The sequence below is a fragment of the Rousettus aegyptiacus genome, unplaced genomic scaffold, assembly GCF_014176215.1.
Source record: "Rousettus aegyptiacus isolate mRouAeg1 unplaced genomic scaffold, mRouAeg1.p scaffold_m13_p_6, whole genome shotgun sequence".
Taxonomy (NCBI): Eukaryota; Metazoa; Chordata; class Mammalia; order Chiroptera; family Pteropodidae; genus Rousettus; species Rousettus aegyptiacus.
In genome coordinates this window covers 95,194,406-95,216,029 of record NW_023416309.1, presented here as the reverse complement: position 1 = coordinate 95,216,029, position 21,624 = coordinate 95,194,406, and the positions used below count along the sequence as shown (strand labels likewise).

The 21,624-nt window shown below is 46.1% G+C and overlaps 2 protein-coding genes across 7 annotated transcripts in view; both read right to left on the bottom strand.

Moving 5' to 3' along the window:
* Positions 1-5,942: 5,942 nt before the first annotated feature.
* Positions 5,943-14,890, bottom strand: SLC35B1 (solute carrier family 35 member B1). The gene is made up of 9 exons (XM_016158445.2): positions 14,498-14,890; positions 13,717-13,820; positions 12,989-13,119; positions 12,672-12,702; positions 11,905-12,062; positions 10,794-10,920; positions 9,956-10,062; positions 9,641-9,794; positions 5,943-8,461 (listed from the first exon to the last, which is right to left on the bottom strand). Exons 1-9 carry the CDS (start codon positions 14,701-14,703, stop codon positions 8,409-8,411), a joined length of 1,071 nt encoding a protein of 356 aa, XP_016013931.1. The 5' UTR covers positions 14,704-14,890; the 3' UTR covers positions 5,943-8,408.
* Positions 14,891-16,971: 2,081 nt separating this feature from the next.
* Positions 16,972-21,624, bottom strand: part of FAM117A (family with sequence similarity 117 member A) — a 41,083-nt gene continuing 36,430 nt past the window's right edge. For all 6 annotated transcript variants that reach the window (XM_016158439.2, XM_016158441.2, XM_016158440.2 and 3 more), the window contains exons 7-8: positions 20,955-21,105; positions 16,972-18,203 (exon numbers count right to left, since the gene is read on the bottom strand). In XM_016158439.2, the coding sequence (XP_016013925.1) occupies positions 17,903-18,203; positions 20,955-21,105 (452 nt within the window). In that variant the 3' untranslated portion in view covers positions 16,972-17,902. The remainder of the gene's footprint in view (positions 18,204-20,954; positions 21,106-21,624) is intronic.

Sequence of the window (21,624 nt, the reverse complement as noted above, 5' to 3'; positions counted from 1 at the left end):
GGCTGGTCAGTAGTCTGGTTAGCAGCCCACAAGAACTCTGAACACTCTCTCAAGAGGCTCCTTGACTCACACCCTCTTCTGGGAGCCCGATCTTCCCTTAAAAGGCCACCTTATTGGAAAGTTCCTATGATGGCATTTATGAACTCTATTTTTATCTATGTTGGAAAAGTCTCAAAGTTAATTCCCAAGCCAAAGACATTAAACTCAGGAACGTGGATGAGTGAGGAAGCATCTACGTGATGCCTTTGAGTCACAGCTTTGTTTTCCATGGCAAGGGCCTCCATTCCTTCCCAACACTAGGCCCTTGTTTTTAAGGATGGGCTGACTCTAAAAAGCTTTTGATCCCACGTTCATTAAAACTAGATCTTGCAGCACTTAATGGTCTATGAAATGGTGTCCCCTTCCCTAGGAGTCTCTTATCTCTGCTAGGGCCCTCAGAGCAGAACCCAGAACTGATTGCCAAACATCTCCCAGTTTGTTTAAACCAGCTTTCCACTTCCCATCCCCAAATGGATATGAATCATGGGCGATAGTATTGCTGGCAGAAGGAAAGAAGGAGGCAGGGTGGCCAGAGGAGAGGGCCCCCAATGAGTCTGGCCAATGAAATAATTGGACAGAAGCTACAGATATGAAGAGAGTAACTCAGCAGGGCTGGCGAGCAAGTTGAGGGCCCGTGCCAGGATTCACCATCAGAATCAGCGTGAGGTGGGGGGTGGGGGAGTGTGGAGAAAAGAAAATGCCAGTGAAGGATCCAAGGAAGGAAGGGCAGGCAGGAGAGAAGCAGGAAGCAGCAGCAGAGGTGGAAGGAATCAGATAGTTTGTGGAAAAAGTAAAGAGAAGAGAGAGAGCATGAATTCCTTTTAAATCTAAATAGGGTGGATAATTTGGGGAAAGAGGGTGTTGGAGAGTCAGATGGAAGCACCAGAGTAGTGGTTACTCACCGCCCCCCTCCCCACCAGCCTCAGCAGATTAAAAATGAGAGCCGAGGAATATATCAAAGAATAGTCTCACTCCAAGATTCAAGGTACTAAATTTGTCACCAACCCTGCCTCTAGGTAAGAGAGATTTTGTTGAAGGGTTCTGGAACCAGAGGATTCAAGCCACCGTTGACTCTCCCTCCCCTTGCCCTTAGCAAAAGCCTAAACAATTCATAATCCACACCCAGATGTCCCTGCCCCCTCCACCCACCCCCCGCCCCCCTACAGTGCATGCACAGCCCAAAGTCACAGCCCCCTGTGTGCCTCTGCCTCTGCTGGCTACTATGGGACAGGGATCAGGCTTAGTGCTTAGAGTCTGGGCTGAGTCAGCACTGCCTGTAGGAGAGATTGCTTCCTGGAAAGTTTCACTTCAAAGCTTCTGGTTGGCCAAGTGCTGGTAGGAAGCAAGAGGCACCTTGGAAGCTGAAGGTAGCTTTGGCTTTCAAGATACTCTCACCAAAGAGAATCATGGGATAGAAATGTCCATAGTCCAGCTTAAAGCGTGACTCTCATGTACCTCAGGCTGCCCAATACTCTCCACCCTCTCTGATTCTGAAAATTGCATTTTCCAGGCCTCAAGAGATTTCAGAGCTAAGATGGAGGCTCTGATTCCTAGTTACTTCTGAAAATTAGACAAAATATACTTCCTAAGCCTCAGGTGTCTGTTTTCCAAAGATATGTCATTCACTGGGGCAGCAAGAATGCATATGGGATGCTCTGCGTGGTTGCAAGGCAGCATCTTCTCTTGATAAAAAGGACAGCATACCATTAGCAGAAATCAGCAGACTGCTCCAGTGGTCAAGCTCCTGCTCTGTCTCTGGGGGGGCTGTGTTGGGCAGTCTAAGCGACCCCCACCCTTCTCTTTAACTTGGGAGTTTTAATCCCCAGTGCAGGGTAAAGGGTCATTTCAATGATCGCACTTTGGACAAGTGAGAAAAGCATTTTACTTTGACCCCCACGACGGCTTGCTATGCAGTGGGCACTCTAGCAGGGAAGCAGTGGGTGGCAGCAGCTGTCAGACACCTTCCCCTGAGGATGTATCGGTTGGTGCCAACAGCCTATATAAGCTCTTTCTGATCTCTATGCCAGTGACTACAAGTCCTGGAAGAAAGTCAGGAGTCCACCATGAGCCCTGTATCCTTCTCCTCCCACTTATCTGCCAAGAATGGGGAGGGGTGGTTTGGAAGCCTGCCAAGAAAGCAGCTGGTGGTTCTTAGACACATTTTCCAGCTGTCATACCTGTTCGCATGGGAACTCACACTCATGCATGCGCACACACACACACACACACACTCAGAAATAAATTGTTTCGGGCTTTCTTGTTCCATCTGTCCCATGCCCAAAGCAATAGTAATAAGAACTTCCATCAATGTGCCTTCATTTATTGATGTTTGACTGGCACCTACCATATACCAGTCACTGTGTGCTAAAAACACAAGGACATACTCTTGGGGGAGAAAGTACATATAAACACTAATTAGATGCAAGCCAATCATATAGCGTTGCATTACCATAGGTGGCAAACCTGTGGTCATAGACCAAATCTGACCTGTAGGCCTGTTTAGTGTGTAGCTGGCAAAGAATTTCTAAAAATTGGTAAAGTTGATGTAAAAATCAGTATTTCCATATATATATTTTTTTGGAAATAACACATCTGGCAACGATTAGAAGTGAAAAGTCACTGCCCCCTTTAGATGAGACATTCATTCACTCAGTTTGTCACAGGATACACACCTCTACCTCTCCATCCCACTCCCTTCCCTATTAACTTCAACGGGTTTGCTTCATTCGTCCATGTTCACTGCGATGATTGTGCAGATGTTAGAATTTGAGGCCCTTAACATGAAAAGCCATCAGATGACCCAAAGCAGGGAACCATTAACTCTGCTCCAGGAAGTCAGATGAGTTAACCCTTGAACTAAGTACTTCATCGATTTATTTATTGTTTCCCTCCTCCCCCTACTGTGAGATGCATTAAAGGAGAGACCTTAGTCAGCCACCTTCTCCACATTATCCCCAGTAAGTAGCACAGAGCCTGGTATACCGTTGGTCTCAATACTTATGTGAGATGTGATGAATGGAGTCACTAGAAGTACCAGGTAGAAAAGGGAATTCCAAGCAGAGGGAACTGTGGGCACAAAGGCATGACAGTATATAGTGTACAGAAAAACTGCAAATAGTTCATGGTGAATGGGGGTGCTGGAAGTGTGAGGCGGGTGGGATCATGTCGGGTGGAAGCAGCAGGAGTTGAACAGGGAAAATAGGCTCCAGTGGGATACTGAAGCGCTTTTGATGCTGCATTAAAAAGGTACCCAGGGACCCGTGGAAGTGATTTAAGGAGTGAAGTGACAGGATCAGATTCTTGTGAACAGAGATAACTCTGGCAGGGTGGTGGGTGGGGAGAAGGGAGCTCCAGGGAAGACAGAAGCAGTAAATTGAATTCAATTCAATGCTCCCTTTTCCCTTTCTCAGGCTCCTGAAACGCCACTGGGGATCTACTTTAAGAGAATGGTGCCCCCTGCTGACCAAGTCTGGGCTTGCGCCTCCCCTAGGCCAAGGGGGAAATTATAAAATGTTTGGCCATGAAGAAAAGTACCTGGAAGCTGTGTACGCAGAATTACAGTGGTGATGTCTCTGAGAGTGCCTTCATTTTCCTAGGAAAAGAGGGGCCCATGAGAAGATGTGTGATAATAACTAATTGCCACAGTGTTTGTTGCCAGATAAATACAGAACACTGGCTGCATTTGGATTTCAGATAAATACCACCTAATTGTTCAGTATATCTCAAATATTGCATGAATAATTTTTAGCATAAATGTCTGAAAAATTATTATCTGAAATTCAAATTTAGCTGGGCATCCTGCATTTTTACTTGCTAAATCTGACCTGTGGAGAGGCTGGGTGACAAGCAGAAATGAAACCGGATGGGTTTCTTTCCTGGGGTATCTCTGCAACCTCAACCTAATCTCCATCTAAGCAAAGATCGAAATGATGCTTCTTCATATTTTGCAGTGGTGCCCAGTTACATAATTCTATTTGGGAAATCACTTTTAATTAAATGAGGCCCATGAGTATGATGGATCCTATCTATGGACCCCTTTTAGAAGCTGAGCTTCACAGAAAAATGAACCTATCAGCTTGACATATGTGTGAACACTTGTGCTGTTACATATACGCACACACATACACACATATACTTTTACATAAAATTTCTGGGAGTTCCCAGCCTTCATATAAGAGTGTCACATTCCTTCTAGGGATGTGGTCTGAATGTGGCAATTCTAGATTCTGCGTAGGAGGAAATGGTGTCCAGTCAGAACCTAAGCTGAAATACGGTGCTTCTACTAGTGCTGGCCACCCACACACCATGATGAAGTACAATAGTGGGCAAGAAGAAACGCTCCATCCCTTCTCCTTGATAAAAGCCTTGAACCTCTTCCCTCTTCTAACTCTCCCAGAACAGGGAGTCAGGCATATTCGGATAGAAAACTCACTAGCCCCCAGAGACTTGCCCCTCAGCTAAGTGGATAGTGCTGAATGAAATCACCCTTCATTCCGAGACCTTCCTGGTTCCCCTTCCACCCTTCTTGCCATGGAAAGCATAGCCCAGTTTCCTAGTCTGAGGACGTTACCTGTCAGAAAGTGGCTTTCACCAGTAGGCAAAAACCTTCCACAGTAAATTCTAGACTCTGAGCTGAGAGATCAAAGCCATGGCCTGGACATTCTCGGAGATCTTGGAGCAGGGGTGCTGAGTCTCTCCCGCAACCCTTACTGAAAAGCCCCCTGACCCCCATAGCCTGTTCTCCTCCTGTCCCTAAAAAGGGAAGGCAGAAGTGGCCCAGGTCAGGGGGATGTTGTTTTCACTCTCTCAGAACGTTCTAAATGTAAAACTCCACTGCAGGTTGTTCCTTTGTCACCCTGCTATGTGACATTCCAGCTCTCAGGAACTGCATTATGGAATACTGACTGAGTTCTATCAAACAATTATGATATACCCGACCACGTGTATCATAGAATGTTTAATGTTAAACATTTTCTGCAATTAAAAAATTAGTTAATTCATTATCTATATGGTGGTATGATTTCCAACTGTAATTTCTTTGGAAGAAGAGTTCTTTATTTTGAAATGAATAGCTTCTCAAATTTTTAGTTAAAATGTTCTTTTATAACCCATAATGGTGATATTAGATTTTTTTATTTAAAAAAAAAAAAAAGCAGAAAAAATAAAAAGCTAGCATACCTGTCAGCCCTCCAAATTATTTAGAAATTCTCCTGGACCAGGAAATCCAAACAGCTGAGAACCACCGGCTTAAGCTGGCTGACCTCTGACCTGAGGTCCTGCTCTCGGAGTTGTGTGACCTTATGCCTTTGGTGGGTTTTAGGTTCCCTATTCCAAATATGAGGAGACTTGTTTCTGGCCCATGATCTCCCCAGGAGTGTTGTAGGAATAAAATGTCATGGACTAAAGAGCTTTGGGAAAGAAAGAGCTTAATAAACACATGAGATTGCTGCTCCTAAAGACAGCTGGTGTGTTCTCAGTAGGAAGGGCTGAATGATCCCACAGAGACCCAGGGCAATTTTTCTGCCAGGGCATCTGGGGAAAGTGACCACTAGCACCACTCATAAAATGTACAAACTGTTCTACTAACAAAGTGGGACCAGACGGCAGAGGCAATGGGCCTCCTGAGGAGCTTTGCTTCTCTCCCTCAGAGGGCACAAGTCCAAAATGCAACTAGAACTTGGGGAACCTTGAGTTCCAGTTAATCTCTCCAGGACATACCCAAGGACCACCCGCAGGTCACCCGGCCTTCCTTAACTTTTCATTTCTCAAAGGGGCAGATAGATGCTTGCTCAGTCCTCTTCACAAGGGTGTGAGAAAACACATCACCCATTCCTAAATACCTCGCTTTGAAGATTAGCCACTGTTTCATTCCTGCCCATTTAAATCTTTTGAAAAACAATGTATAATTTTTAATATTTAATTTCAGAATAATTTTAATATTTAATTTCAGAATGGTTTTACCCCAAATCACATTTGTGGGTCACTCCCCTTGCCCTGGGCTAAGATGTAAGCAGGACAAGGAGAAAACGCTTTACTACGAGCCCAAACACAAACAGCTGAGGAGGTAGAACTTGAAGGTCTAACCAAAATAGACCTAACTACAATACATCTTGAACTAAAATGTGGGGAAATTTGTGCTGATTCCCTCCCTTCTACACATAGCTGAGAATTAACTGCACATGAAAGTCCTTTTGATCTTTAGAAACCCAAGGCAGGGGCCGCCCAGGGTTAGGGATCAACAATACTTTTGTTTGAACTTGCCTGGTATTCCACATTTATCAGCCCTATTATAACCTAACAGAGTGTTGCTGACTTTAGGCTAACCTGGCGCTCTCAGTCCCTGTGACCCTGTAGGTAAGTATGCCACCCAAACTTGCAGCTTACACATTTTCAATTATCTTTCAATTGAGCTGAAAGATGTCTCACTGCAGAGCCACTCACCTTGCCCTGAGCTTGCTTGCACTGATTGGAGGCAGGAGCATGAGAAGTCAGACGGTTTAAAGCCCCCTCTCCACTTGGCAGTGGAGCCAAAGCTCCATTTCCTCCTCCTTTCATCTTCCCACTCCCTACAGCTCAAGCCTCACCTTGTCCAGACACCTTCCTTTGTTGTTACCCCTGCATGTTTGAGATGCAATGACTTGTTTACCCATCTCCCTATGAAACTATGAACCCCCTAGAGGGTAAGTACTGTTCCTGTTCAACTCTGGATTCCCAGCGTATTCACAGTATGTGGCACACAGAAGGAAGTGTTAAATGAATGGGCAGGGGATCGAATGAATACACCAGAATTGGGCTCCTAGCCCACCGTGGACAGGACACACTTGCTCCAGTATGATCTTAAAGCCATGTTGAGCTGTTGAAAACTGTTTTGCTCCTGGTGACTATTAGGCACATCTGAGACAGCTAGTTAAGAATGGCAGTGGGTAGAGGGAAGGGATGGTCTGATAGCTCAGAAAATGCCTCTTATTAAAATAGCAGGCCCAGGTGTGAATTGCTTATAGGCTCCTAACCCTGGTAACATGCTCTAACCACCTAACCAATCCACAGAACAGTGTGGAAGAACTATCAGTCCAATAGGGAAGGAGCTACCAGATGCAACTTTCAGGATGAAAAAAAGTGGAGAAAGGGGTGGAGAAAGGAAAGAAGTTCAGCCAGATTTAAGTAAAACCTCTTTTCTCAAGGAGTTCAAAATGAGAGGGGGCCTTTGGGGCAGAGCTGCAGCAACATTCAGGCCCCTAGAGAGGGAGATGAGTGCGAGTGAGACAGGGCTTGAAAGGCTGGGCGGGGGGTGGCAAGGCAGTGGCTCAGGAAGGAGGCTGGGCTCCCATCTGGAGAGCTGAGGGGCTGAGGTTGCTGAACAGATGGAGTGAAAGTTGCAGCTGGTGGAAATGCACTTTCATGTGTAAAGTATGGTCCCTGGAGGATTTCGAGTTCCAACTCTGAAGGCAGCAGTGGGCAGGTGGCTCTGCTCCATGCTCCGCCTTCTCTCCCCATTGCCACCCAGAAAACTCGACAGCGGCTCTGTGCCAGGACTCAGCCACCATGTCTTCCGCCAGCATCCCTTTCAACAGGCAGCTGGCATGGTGACACCTTGGCACAGGCCAGGACGGCAGAGGATTGTAATGTTTTAGCAGCTAAAGGGGGCAGGGGAATAGGAAGGATTAATCCAGCCTCCCCAGGAGGGGACCAGGTGCACTGAGCACACACACAGATAGAAAGGGAAAAAGACCTTCCAAAACTGTTCACGACATACACACTAGGTCTCTACTTCTGGTTGAGCTTTGGCTGAAGGGGAGGCAGTGGAGAAATGTGAAAACACAGGCTATGGCTTCATTGGACCGAAACCTAAAGAAACGTTTCTTGAGAATATATCTGTAGTTTTTAAAATTGCCCACCAGCAACTTTAAGAGGGAAAGTGATTTTTACATTCCATGGCTCTAATACAGCCACCTGTCCTGACATATTTAGACCCTCACCTTTGGAAACAGAAGCTGCAAGCCCAACTATACAACCTATTAAAACTCCTCCTTATAATGCTTAGGCTCTTGAAGAAATCAGCCACTCAACCATAGGCTAACCACACCCAAGAGGAAGCAGCTTAGGCAATGAGCATCAAGCTCTGCCTCTTCCTCTCTCTCTCTGTTAGGCTGTGCTCTAGGTCATTAAGAACAGAAACTTCCAACTCTGTCTTGTTAAAATCCAAGCATTTTTTTTAGAATATGTGATTTTGCTTCCTTTAAAAACAAGACAAAACAAAACAAAAACATACTGGAACCCAGTCCTTTAACCCTACTGTGTCCATTTTCCCAAGAGATGTTATTTGAGATAATAACTTAAATATTCTTGGAATGGAGGTAGTTTCTCTCTTCCTAGTGGGATGTCTTCTTGGCTCCTTTCCCAAACTTGGCATCGAAACCGAGACCTATGGAAAGAGAGAACATGGGCAGAAATGAAACCTACCAATGATTTGGGGCAGGAGGTGGGGGAAGGTCAGTCTCCTGATTCTCCAAAATTGGGGCTTTAAATAAAACTAGTTTTCAAACATTCATTTTAAAAACACCCTCCAAGAAAAGAGAATGGCATCAAATGAAAAAAATCACCAAGGTACCAGAAATTACATAAATAGCAATACTGAAAGAAACTTAAGAGTCAAAACTTCTAAGCTAGTTCTCCCAGCACTTCCATAGCGGCATAAATAGGAAGTAAGTATAATTTTACCCTGTTCAGTGTCTGGGGAACTTGAGTTGCTGGAAGGAAATCACTAAAACCAAATGCTCATTAGGAAGGCTGGATTAGAGGTAACGCTTCCTTTTCTCTTTTTTGAAAAAGTTTCCTCATGACCCAGCAATTCCAGTTCTGGGTATTTATCCAATGAAAACGAAAACATTTGAAAAGATATCTGTGCCCCTATGTTCACTGCAAGATTATTTACAATAGCCAAGATATGGAAGCAACATAGGTGTACATCAGTAATGAATGGATAAAGAAGATGTGGTGTACATGTACATATACATATCTATCTATCTATCTATCTGCACACACACACAATGGAAAATTACTCAGTGATAAAAAAAAAATGAAATCTTGCGATTTGCGACAACATGGATGGACCTAGACGGTACTATGCTAAATGAAATAAGTCAGGGAAAGACAAATACTCTATGATTTCACTTTTAAAACAAAAACAGACTCACAGAACCAGAGAATAAACTGATGGCTACCAGAGAGAAGGCGGGTGAGGGGATAGGTAAAAAAAGTGAAGGGAAGTAAAAGGTACAAACTTCCAATTATAAAGGAAATAAGCCACAGAGGCGTAGTGTATAGCATATGAAATATAGTCTATAATACTGTAATAACTTGCCATGGTGACAGATAGTTACTAGACTTATTCAGGTATAAAGATGTTGAATTGCTTACATTGTACACCTAAAATGAGTAGTACAGTATGCCAACTCTACTTTAACAAAAAAAATTTTTTAGGTTCTCTGTAAAATAACTAGATAAATTTCATAAATATACAAGTAAATTTTGGGAGGAAAAAAATCAAGTTCTGTTGCTGTCTTTTTGTGGCCCAGAGATGTCTGCTCTGGGTGGCACTTACCCAAGAACACAAGCACAGTGCCCACCCACTGCATGGAGCTGATGGGGTTGGCGAAGAGGATCACAGAGGCCAAGATGGTGAAGAACTTTCGAGTTGTGGTGATGATAGAGCAGGTCAGGGGGCCAAAATATACAACCGTCATGAATATGAAGCTCTAGAGATACATAGGGAAAGGTGAGATCAGGCTAGTTCTTGGGTATCTGCCACAGGTCTAAAGTCCTTAACAAACATCAGAGCTAATCTTGCCACCACTCTTCTCCCAGCCAGACCAGTGTCTCTTAGGGAAGCCAAGCCATTCCCTGTCAAAGCACTCACCTGACCCAGGGCACTAGTCAGGCCAAAGAGCAGGATGTTATAGATGATAGTAGGGTACCTTTCGGCAAAGCTCAGGAACTCCCAGAGCTCCCCAGTGAATAGGATTCCTAGGAAGAAATGTCAAAAGATGAATGATACAACTTGTGTGCCCATACCCACACACATACCTGCACATGAACTGCTAAAGTACTCCAAAGGAGGGTGGGCTATGGGAAATGTATGGAATGAGTTTGTATTGTCCCATTAGGCATCTTTTTCCTATTTTTCTGATTAGGGAAACTAACTAAAGACTCTCTCAAGCACAGCTTGGAAGTTAGTTACTTCTGCCAAAAGTGACTGAAAGTAGAAATCCTTGGGTGTTGTGGAGACATTGATCCATACAACCCTAACTCAGGGCAGCCCCAAGCACTGGTCACCTCCAGCCATCAGTAGCCTCCTCCCAGTGCGCTGTACAAAAATGCTTCCTGCATGTTCCCAGCTTTGGAAAAGGTTAGGAAGCACTGATTGAAATGCAAATGCATTCACTTTCAAACTATGTTCAGTATACACCACATATCAATGTCTCATCTCCCTTAGAAGAGGGCAAGTTCCCAAGGTAGGCCTATGTCCTACTGCTGTGTCCTCCCATGATACCTGGCAGTCTACCCCTGATTGTGCCAGGAATGAGTAGCAAGCTTAATGGTGAAGATTCTCAGGGGCTTGGACAAAGACATCTTGGAGCTGAGGCAGGCCTTTGGCCTGGGCAAAGTTAGCAACTGGCCCCTGACCTAGCAATCGACCAATGCGGGCAGTCTGCCCTCTGGTGATACATGGAAAGAACAGCAGAACTGCTCCTTACCAGCTCCCAGCAGCAATGTCGACCAAAGGTTAATGTTCAACATCATGTGATTGGAGCCTGTTTGGTAATGAGCTCGCATGTGGTCCTGGGAAACGCCTGTCAGTCCATCCAGGGTCAGAGACAATAACTGGGAAGGAAAGTGTGCAGCCTGCAGTGAGAAGGCCAACAGTGCTCCTCCCTAACCCAGAACACAGGAATCTCACCTTTGAGACCCCTCGGAAAACCTTAAGGAGAGTCCTGAGAACAAAATGCTGCTATCCAGTCATGGATGGAGGGTAGGGAGAGACCATTCAAGCTCCCTCTTCTTCCCGGGCACTAGAATGACAGGCTACTGAGCCGCATAGTTGTAATGTAATCAGAGCAGGGCAGGAAATCTAACACTTTCCAACACAGTGCCATTAGCCTGTTTGTGTGGGGGCCTGGAACAGGCTGTGGTAAGCCACACACATTCTTCCATTAAAGCTGGAGAGAAAAAGTCTACTCCTAGCATGTTAGCCTCTGAGCTTGGAAGATAGTGCTCCAGAGGCTGGATTCTGCAGTCACACTCCTGGATTAGAATCTTGGGCAAAGTTAGCCCCTAACTCCGCCACTTAACAGCCATAAGACCATGGGCAAGTGACGTAACCTCCCTTTGTTTCAATTTCTTCATCTGTAAAATGGAGATAATACTATCTATGAAGTTATTGTTGTAAAAATTAATCAAATGGTATGGAAAATAGTTGGAACAGTGCCTAAATAGATAGTATACAATAGTTACTACAGTATTATTTTAAACTCTGGCTTCTCGGTTTCTCAAAAAGCAGCAGTGAGACACACACTATCCCTTTACTCTCTGCTCTCAAGTGTCTGTGACCTCACACTAGCATTTAGATACAGGCTTCAGGGTCATTCCTTCCTCAGGATTGCTGAGCTGTAGTTAAATATTTCAGGCTTTCCATCTTAGCAGAGCCAGGGGGCCACGTAGCAAAGGACAAAGACTAGAAATGGGGAACAAGGAGTACCACAATCTTCCTCCAGACACATAACTAATTGGCCTTTCACCTGCCCAAGTGGGGTTATTCCTTGGTTAAGACTACTGGAAAAGGCTGCCTTTCCCACCAGGATCACATACCAGGAGCAACTCTCCATAGCCAACTGTGTGTTCTTCCATTCCAACTACTTTTTTGGGTTTGTACATGAAAAGTGCCACTCCAGCCACAATTAGCAACACACACAGGTACTTGGCCATTGGGTACTTCTTCTTCAAAAGGGTCACTCCAAGAAGCATGACTATAGGGAAGAAACAGTAGAAAATTCAGGCACCCACAGGCATCGATAAGCCCAACACTCTCCTCCTACGAGCCAAGAGAAGACTCATGAGAGAAAAAAATATCTGAGAAGAAAGGCCTATAGAGGATAAGAGGAGGGTGTGAGGCTGGCACTCAAATAGAAATGACTGAGCAATACGGCTGAACAAAGAGTATAAGGCAGGAAAAAGGTAGAGAAGCAAGGGGAAGCAAGGGGAAAGGTCCAGGAAGGAAGCAAGGGGAAGGAAGCAATACGGCTGAACAAAGAGTATAAGGCAGGAAAAAGGTAGAGAAGCAAGGGGAAAGGTCCAGGAAGGAAGAGGCCAAGGGTGTAGCCACTGGGGAAGAGTTAAAGGTTGAGAGGAAGAAACTGGTAATCAGGTCAGCCTCTAACTCCCCCAGCTTATGCACACCAATACCACAGGAGGCGATACAGATGACAGGATGGCAGGGGGAAGGGATGGACAGAGTTCCCTGGGGATAGCTACGATAAGATGAGGAAGCCTGGACAGATACAGAGCTCTAGCACAGGTGAAAATTTACTACAGGAAGAGTGAGGACGGAAGATGGGAGACCATCTTCTTCTGCTTACCTGGGATTGGCTTGCAGGATTTACCAAGGACCTGTAATTAAATTCAGCAAATAATTTCTAAGCATCTGTGATGTGCCAGGTACTATGCTGAATGCTGTGTTAAGATGAGTAAATGTGGGTCCTGCATCAGAGGCTGCAGCCTCAGAAAGTAGTCCTATTGTGGCCAACCCACCATTGCTAAACCTAGATCTATGATTCTTCACACTCTGAATTTCTCAAACATACTCTCCTTTTTACGTCACAGACCCAAGAAAAAAAATCCTTAGGCCTTTTTCAACAACCTCTGAGCCAACCCTCACCCCACCCTGAGGTTTCACCTGAGTTGGGTAGTTGACAAACTGTAGTGCTGAGTTACTGGAGACCATGGCTCCCAGGTAGGAGACAGAACAGGCAGCATAGAGCCAGCTCCGAGTACGATCCACCCTGGCAGTGTCAAAAAACTGGATCACTGGGAGAAAAAAAAAAAAAAAAAAAAAACAGAAAAACAGACAAGAGAAACCTGGTGGGCCTAAGATGGACCACTGAGCAAAAGTCGAAGGAACAAGAAAGGAAACTGTCTGTCAAATAAGATAAGAAACATAAGTTGTTTCTGTCCTCTTAAACTGGAAAATCTCTGTAGATTTTTCACCTCTCCAGTCCCACCCAAGCCTAACACAAGTATACATGCAAGCCAGGGGTGAGGAACTCATTCAGTTCAAGGGACTAATTAGCACAGCTGCTAGCTCCCAGGGAATAGAGAAATACTCAAAACATGCTTGAAGCTGACACATGAAGGAAAATCAAAGGGATAAAGAAAAAAAGAAATTAAATATTCTTAATGGGAATCTCGAATACAGAAGGTCTATTCTCTGCACAGTTCAGACTCATAGGTTGGTCTAATTTAACGAAAAAGTTTACTTTGTTCTAAAGCCATGCGTTTTATAAACTAAACAGAGAGGCTATGTAAGCATTAAAGTGGGCAAGGGCCTTGAGAGTTGGATCACTGCCTAATGCCCAGGATACAAAATGGAAGGGGCACATAACAGATTACTATCTAGATACTTACAGATCTTGGCAAACACAGCATTGATCACACACTGGATGAAGACCAAAGTTAAGGCATAGGTGAAAGTCTCCTGTTTGGCTCCTTCACCAAACTTTCCTCTTGTTCTAAGAATGAAATACATAAGAAAGAAAGAGAAGAATTAGTATATCGCCTCCAGTGTCATCTAGTATATACAGAGCTACTGGAAGCTTTGAAATGATCTTGCCTCTCTAGATGTAGTGAGAGTTTTGGGAGGATCCCTGGGCTCATTTATAAAAGAGGTTGATTTTATTGGAGTTAGAAACTAGACATCTCTTTCTGCTAGCCCCATAGCCTAGGACGAAAATATCCGTAAAGGATGGAGCTAGAAGAAACGTAGAAAATTAGATGGTGAAACGAGGTACGACAGGAAGAAGGGATTTGGGCTACAGCAGCAAGGCCGAGTGCGAAAGTCCGGTGTCTGCAAGAATCTGGGAGTTCCAAAGAGGAACCCGCACAGGTTATGGAAACCTGTTTGGGGTTATAAACATCAGCCTGTAAAAGCCAGACCGTTAAAACCAACAAGGGGGAAAAGTAACAGGAGGAGAAATCACCAGGTCCCGAGAATCCAGAGACCAACTTTCGCCTTTTGGAAATCTGAGGAGGCTCAGCCGCCCTGCAAAAGTGTCGCGGTGCTGGGAGGGCAGTAGGGTAAGAGAGCAAGAGAGAACACCAGTGAGGGCCGCGAACCCGTCCACAGGCTGGGGAGAGGGCGCAGGATAGGGGGGAATGTGGTGCGTTCAGACCCCCGGCATTCGCTCACATCTTTTCCTGTAGGATCCCATAGTAGAAATAGCAGACAAAGACGCCAAGGAAGCAGAGCGGCAGTCGCAGCCGGTCGGGCACCAGGGAGCTGCTAGCGGCCATGAGACGCCCGGACGACCCGACCGGAGACCCGCTTACTGCTGGCAGCGATAGCGGCGGCGACAGATCCAGACGGACATCGCCGACCGGCGACAAGGGCCTCATAAGAGCTGCATGCGACTGCCGCTCAGTAGGGCCCAGAAGCCACCGCCAGAACTGCCAGCTCAGAGCCGCCGAGGGGAAAACTCCTCAGAAACCAGAAAACGCTTCCAAGGAAAGGAGACCTGCCCTGGGACCTTGGCTTTATCCCTAGTGGCCACGGTAGCCAGCTTCCCCGAGGTTACTGTCTTGCCCTCGAGATTTTTCGATCAGGCAAATCCGAAGACAACTGCAACCCGGAGCTCGACGCGACGGCCTAGGAGATACGCGGGCGTGGCGTGATGGCGTTTAAGGATGTGGAGGCCATTGATTGGCTGCACTGCGTGAAGACTGACAGGCGGGCGGGAAGGAGGTGCTGCAGGCAGCTGGTTAAATCGAGGAGTCTTTTTGCCGGTCGGCCGTCACGTTTCTGCTGGGTCCTAACGCCAAGAAATTATCTGTGGCGCCTTAGCGTCCCCTAGCGACGCTACCCTCTCCACCAGAAGAGCGTTTAAGGCCCGCTGGGCTTTAGAGAACAATCCTTCTCCTGAGGTAAATCACTAGGCTTACAAGGCACAGCTCTTGTCCCAGCTCCGTCACTTAAAGGCAGGGCAACCTACGAGTGTCACCTAAATTTCGAGCCATAGTTTTTTTGTCTGTCTAGAGATAGATAATTAGTAATAGCCACCTTGTCGCCTCTTGACTGTTGAGGATCAAATGAGCTGAGGTTAATGAAAGTGTTTTATAAACTGCAGAGGGTGCTGTGCAAGTTTAAAGTATTTGTCATTATTCTTTCTCAACCCTGATCTTGTTTCTTTACATCCTGGGGGTGGAAATGGAAGCTTCCTGGAGTGAATTTTCTTTAGGGTCTTAAAATTCACATACAATGGAGCAAACCCTTCAGCCGTCCTCCACATTTTTTTTCCCCCTATTATTGAGCTCCTTGTTGGGCCCCTCCCTCATCCTAGTGTTGAGCCTCTACCTACTGACACCAAGAGCTAGGGCAAGGCTGACCCTCGGCCTTTCCACTACCACGCCAAACCCCCACTTAACTGCACTCTGGGCTGCTATGTAGGTAGAGGCTCCTTCTCCTCTTTGAGCAGCCTGCTTCTTTGGCACAGCCATGGGCAAAGGAAGGAAACTCAGGGCAGCACCACACCCATCACTCTGGGCCTGACTCACCAAGGCTTTGGGGGAATGCCAAACATCTTTCAGGGGGAGGGGTAAAAGATTGAAGATGGGGGTCTATCCTCAAACCTCTCTCTCCTTTATATTGGAGGGGAAGCGGACCCTATGCATTGCTCTCTTGCCCAGTGGTTTTCTGAATGTCTAATTCCAGGGCACCAAGCAGCAGCTGCGGTGAGAGACCTGGGTTCCAGTTCCAGCTCTGCCTCTTCATCAGCTAAGACTTAAAAATAATTCACTTGACCTCTGAGTTAAGTTTCCTCATCTAAATTAATGGGACTATAACAACAAGCAGTAGAGTGCTGTGGTTAGAAGCATGGGCACTAGATTCAAATGGTCTGGTTCCAATCTCAGCAATCTCACTTCCTATCTATGTCTTCCTGTCTTTCCCTCATTAGTATAGTGGGATTTATCATTACACTCTTATTGAGTTGCTGTGATTTATCAATGACATTTTATGCAAAACACAACAGGAAGGATATCTGATGCTTACAAGCCAATGAATGGTAGTTGGGATAGCAGCCTAGAAGCTTGTCCTGAGGTCTTTTGAGATAAAATTGTAGCTATTATGACTGCCCTTGGGGGTGTTTTCATCCATACAATGGGGCTAATGTGTCTTTTGTGAAAATGCTTTGTGAATTGCGAAGCACCATCAAAATGTTGAAATGGTTTTTCCCATTTCCCCCAAAAGCCTAAGAGTGCTTACAGGTGTGGTACTATAATATCTGAGAGGCAGCAAAAAGACAAGAACAGTTTCTTCTACTGGTCCAGGAGCACCCACAATGTCAAATTGTCTCCCTTTGTCCAACCTCATTTCCTCTCTGAAATCCACTCTCCTTAGGGAGCTTTTCCAGACTAACCCAAGAATGAATGACTTCTTCGCCCCACCTCCAACACACTCTTCATTCTGGACAGTCTTTCCATGGATCCGCTATTTATATGTCTGTCCATAGAAGAATCCAAGCCTGGTGGCTTAAGGACAGGGACTCTGTTCATCCACATCATTATGTGTTAAGTAAAGGCTCCTCTTGAAGACAAGGATAAAGTGACCGATACCCTCAATCTCCACCCCATTCCCTCCCCTCCAAGATACCGAACAAAACCTCAAGCTGCTGGGAATACTTATTTATTTGGTCTATTAACACCAAGATTTGCAAAAAACAACTTCTAAACACAGGATAAGAAAACTTGAACATTAACATTCTTCAGTTTTGTGAAGCTCAGCAGTACGGAAAATATACAAACTTCAAACAGCTGCAAAAATAGTGTCTTTGGGAGAAAATAGAGTTTCTACATCGATACAAGAAAAATAGGCATTTTTCTACTCCAACCCAGTCCTGGGGCAGGTGAAGGGTGTAGAGTCACCACCACTTACCACCCGGAGGAATGCTAGCTCTCCCTCTCCCCCACTACCCACCTGGGGCTGGGCAGGCTGGGTTGCTGCTTAAGACAATCTTAGGGTGAAAGCGAGATGAAAATGCCACTTGGGAAAACGCTAGGTTCCCCACTCTGCCAGCAGCTGGATTGGTCAAGTGTTATGGCCCTTTAGGGCTGCTTTGGTCAGCTCCTCCAATGAGAGGGAGGCAGGGGGATGAAGGCTGAGAGGATGGGGGTATCTATCATTGGGTCTCCACTTCTTCATCTGTGGAGGAGAGGGAAGGAAATCTGCGGTGTACCCTCTCCTCTGATCACGGCCAGCTGCTCCATGACAAGGACAAGGGTTCCATATACAGTCCTTTGGACTCACCCCCAGGAGTGGGGGACCCAAGACCTTCTGGGTGGGTTTTCCATCAAGTGAGAGAGGCGGCAAGAACACAGGTGTGACTTGTGAGCTGCCCAGCTGCTAGTGGAGAAGGCAGGCACCCTCTCATTCAGAGGGGATGGTGTCCATCATAAAGAGGACCCAGGGCTTTGACACAATAAATGAAAGTGCTCGAAGGCTGAGAGGGAAGGGCTCCTTCATCCCCCACCTCAGGGGAGCTAGGCAGGGGCCTGCCACCAAGGCACTGGTCTCCATGGTAAAGTGGCGGGGGCAGGGCCCTCAGACCACCAGGGAACTCTGGAAAAGCACAGGCTCTTCTGATGGTGGGGTGCGCTGCCATGGCTCGAATGGCAGCGAGGAGGCCTTGGAGGCCTCTGGATCCTTCCGAGGTGGTGGCCTGGGGCTGCTGGGGGGGAGGGGAGACCCTGGGCTTGAGGGGCAGTTACGGAAGATGAAGCCCATGCTGGGGAAGAGGGGCTTCATCAAGTTGACGGGGCAGAAGGCCGAGCCTGTCGGGTTGAAATGGACTTTGTTCTTGTCAGGACAGGATGTCAGGAAGGCCAAGTCAGGACCTGGGGACCTGGAGGATAAAGAGAAAAACACACAGACATACATGCGTACATACATGTATATATAGAAACAGTCGGTGAGAAGGGATGAGAGATGTCCCAGCACTTGGGGAGTTGGGGAGTTGGGTCTCTGTTCAGACAGGATGATAACTTAACCAAAAAAAATGATAGGCTACTGAGCAACAGCCAGTCTGTCGGTTCCTCAGCTCTTCATTGTTTAGAAATATGGCTAAACAACAGGAAATCTACTTTCGCTAGAAAGTAGGAGGATTTGAAGCTAGACTGGAAGGAGAACTTCCTGACAATGTGATTCTAGAAGAGACCAAGGGATTTTTTGAGTGATTTCATCATCAGTGAACAGTGTTTTGGGGGCAGACCCTTTGTCTGAAAGCTGCGATCCAGGCAAAATGGCTTTCTAAGACTTTTTATAGTCTTAAGCAGGGCTTCTCAGCTTCAACACTATTGACATTTTGGGCTGGAAAATTCCTTGTTGTGGGGGGGCTGTCCTGTGCACCATAGGATGTTTAACAGCATCCCTGGCCCCTTCCAACCAGGTGCCGGTAGCACCTGACACCCTTCCTCCCATAAAAGCTGCGACAGCCAAAAATGTCTCCTGACATTGCTGTCTTCTGGGGGGAAATACTGTCCCCCATTGAAATCATTCTTAAGCGCACTTTAAAGGAGTGATTTTCAAAACCTTTACTGAGAGGGAAGGATAGCAACCATTGTGAGAAAGGCTGTCAGACCTTAAAGAAGATCTAGGTTCTCACTCACCATGTGGTCTTGGCCAGGACTGTCTCACTTTTCATGTGAAAATTATCCCTACCCTTCCGATCATATGGTGGAAATGGAAAGATAAAAAGAGGTTGTGTCAGAGAGTTCTAGAGTAAGGAATGCTTATGACAGAAAAAAAAAAGTGTGACGATGCTTTAAGGGTGGCAGAACCTAAGAAGCTGCTGGTTGTGTGGATTTTGGGTGAGAAGACGAATGTGTGGGAAGATGGGGAAGCTCTGTCGCCAATGGATCCCACTGACTACCTTTTTTTTGAAATATATTTACAGAAATATACACTTAGTGTATAGCTTGATCAGTTTGTTACCATTTTAATTGTAGAATTCCAAGAATTCCAAACTCAGGAAGAAAAAATAGGTATGAGGAGGAAGGCAGAGGTCGGCACAGAGTGATAGGTGGAAGGAGGTAAAGGCCTGGGGTTCCCGAGGACTGCACAGTGGCAATGTGTCCCCTGACTGAGCAGGATTTAAAAGGATCCCACTTCGCAGAGGGATGGAGAATGGGCAGGAGAGGGAATGCTCTTGGTGTGTGCACGTACACATGAGGAAGGTGTCCCAGAGGAGTCCAAGCAATGCTTGAGGGACATGAGGACAACCAGCATGGTCCTGAACAACCTGATAACCTCCCTAGGAAATCCAGACCATCTTATGGGGTCAGAGGTTAGGAATAGGAAAATGTGGCAGATGAATCACTAAACACAAGTGCTTCCCAATAGGAAAGCTGACACAATGAAGAGACTCCAATGAGCTGAGAATATGTATCCCAGGATATCTTAGATAGTAAGTGACAGATCAGTGCCTTTCATAAAGGGTTGACACAGAGGCAGGAAGCTAGATGAGATGACTTCGAGATCTCTTCTGGCCTTATGAGTCTACAAAAGAATCAAGACAAGCAGCCGCCTAATTTCCTCAAGCAATTCCAGGTTGTAGTTATTCAGCTATAACGTGGACTGGGGAAGGGCACCAGAGTCCAGAGTCTGCTACACAATCTGGCCTCTTCCCTCCATACCACTGCAGAGGACCCAGTGCCCCGGAGAGATACCGGGCAACAGTAATGATGCGAACAACACCCCAGTGGTCATGGTTTTCTCCTTAACTCTCACTTTGTGTTATATATGTGCCTTCTGCTACTACCATGGGTTGTCTTCTCCCTTATCGGAGATATGAATAGAGCCCTCAAGGCCCTAAACCCTGTCCCAGCTAAATGTCCACTCACACACCATGACTAAACTTCCTGACTGCCATCGAAACCACAACTTCCACAGTGAATCTGCCCTGAAGAATGTTAAAGGTGGCGAGAGGAATGAAATGAGCTCTTAGGGTGTCTGCCAAGGGGGGCTGGCTGTGTGGGCATGTGTAACGGTCAGCTCTTGATTTTCTCTGCTAATTCAAGATAACTGCAGTACAGAAATCAACTAAGAATGGCTTCTGAATTGCCCAATCTGGCTTGAGAATATTACCTAGTCCTTACTTGCAAGGACTGGAAATTTCTTTCTGGACATTCATGACACTTGAATGGCTGCAGCTTGACTCAAAGGATTAGACAGCTGTTTAGGTTCCCCCGCCCCTCCAGTGGGGAGGAGACGGTTCTCATCTCTGCCGAAGAGAACTACTACTATGTTCTCTCTCTCTGATTATGCTCTAGCAAATTCTCACACCTTCCCCAGGGATGAAAAAAATAGGAGAAACAAAGGGTTTAGGTTTCAGAGCTCTTTCCTTTCCACTTTCTGCTACACTTGTGGCTGGCGTGTGGGCAGAGAGCAGGTTTCTATGGAGATAATGATAAGCAAAGATTTAAGTGCTTGGAGTAGGTAATGTCAACAAGTTTGATCATGGAAAATCTGTGATACCAATAATCTAAAGTTGACAACATCTCTAGGATGAGAGAGTACAAGACTGAAGCAGGGTCTGTCGGGTGGGACCACACAGGGCTAATCCCCCATCCCCACCCCTCTTCTCTGATGTACTCACGTGGCCTCTTCAAACACACGCACTCTCTCACAGCCTTCTGGAGGCTCCCGTTTGAAGACGTAGCTATGATTGGGACGAGGGGAGGCGGCAAAGGCAAGGACTGGAGATGGGCTACCATCTTCAAGGAAAGCTGGGTGGCCTGGAGAGGAGGCTGCAAACAGAGCAAGGCTGAGTCCAGTGGAGCTGAAGGAAAGATCTCTACTATCCTTGGCTCGGGCCCTGGTATAAAGGGAAGAGGCTAGGAGACACAATAAGGTGGGTGCCCAGGGTTATGCTGAGCCAGGTTGTTTGTCCATACTCTACCTTAGAAAATCTCTGAGGCAGCTTACAGAAATACCTATCCTGTTATACAGGATAACAACAACAACAGCAAAAAATACAGCTGAATTAATGGAAAAATGAGGTCTAATACCAACTCTATATTCCCAGGAGATAAACAGCGATGGGAAATCCAGGCCTCAGATTTAGGAATCCTAACTTCTGTCTCTCTCTGCTTTCTTCCAAGACTGCACCGCTCTGCCTTGCCAACATACCACAGCTTCTTCCTTTCCACAGCCTTGAAAATCTATCCCATCTTCCAGGAAGAGCTCTTATACTGACTCAGAGAACCAATTTTTACTCAACTCCACTTGCGGGATAAAATTCCTCTTGCTTTCCACACAGCAAATGT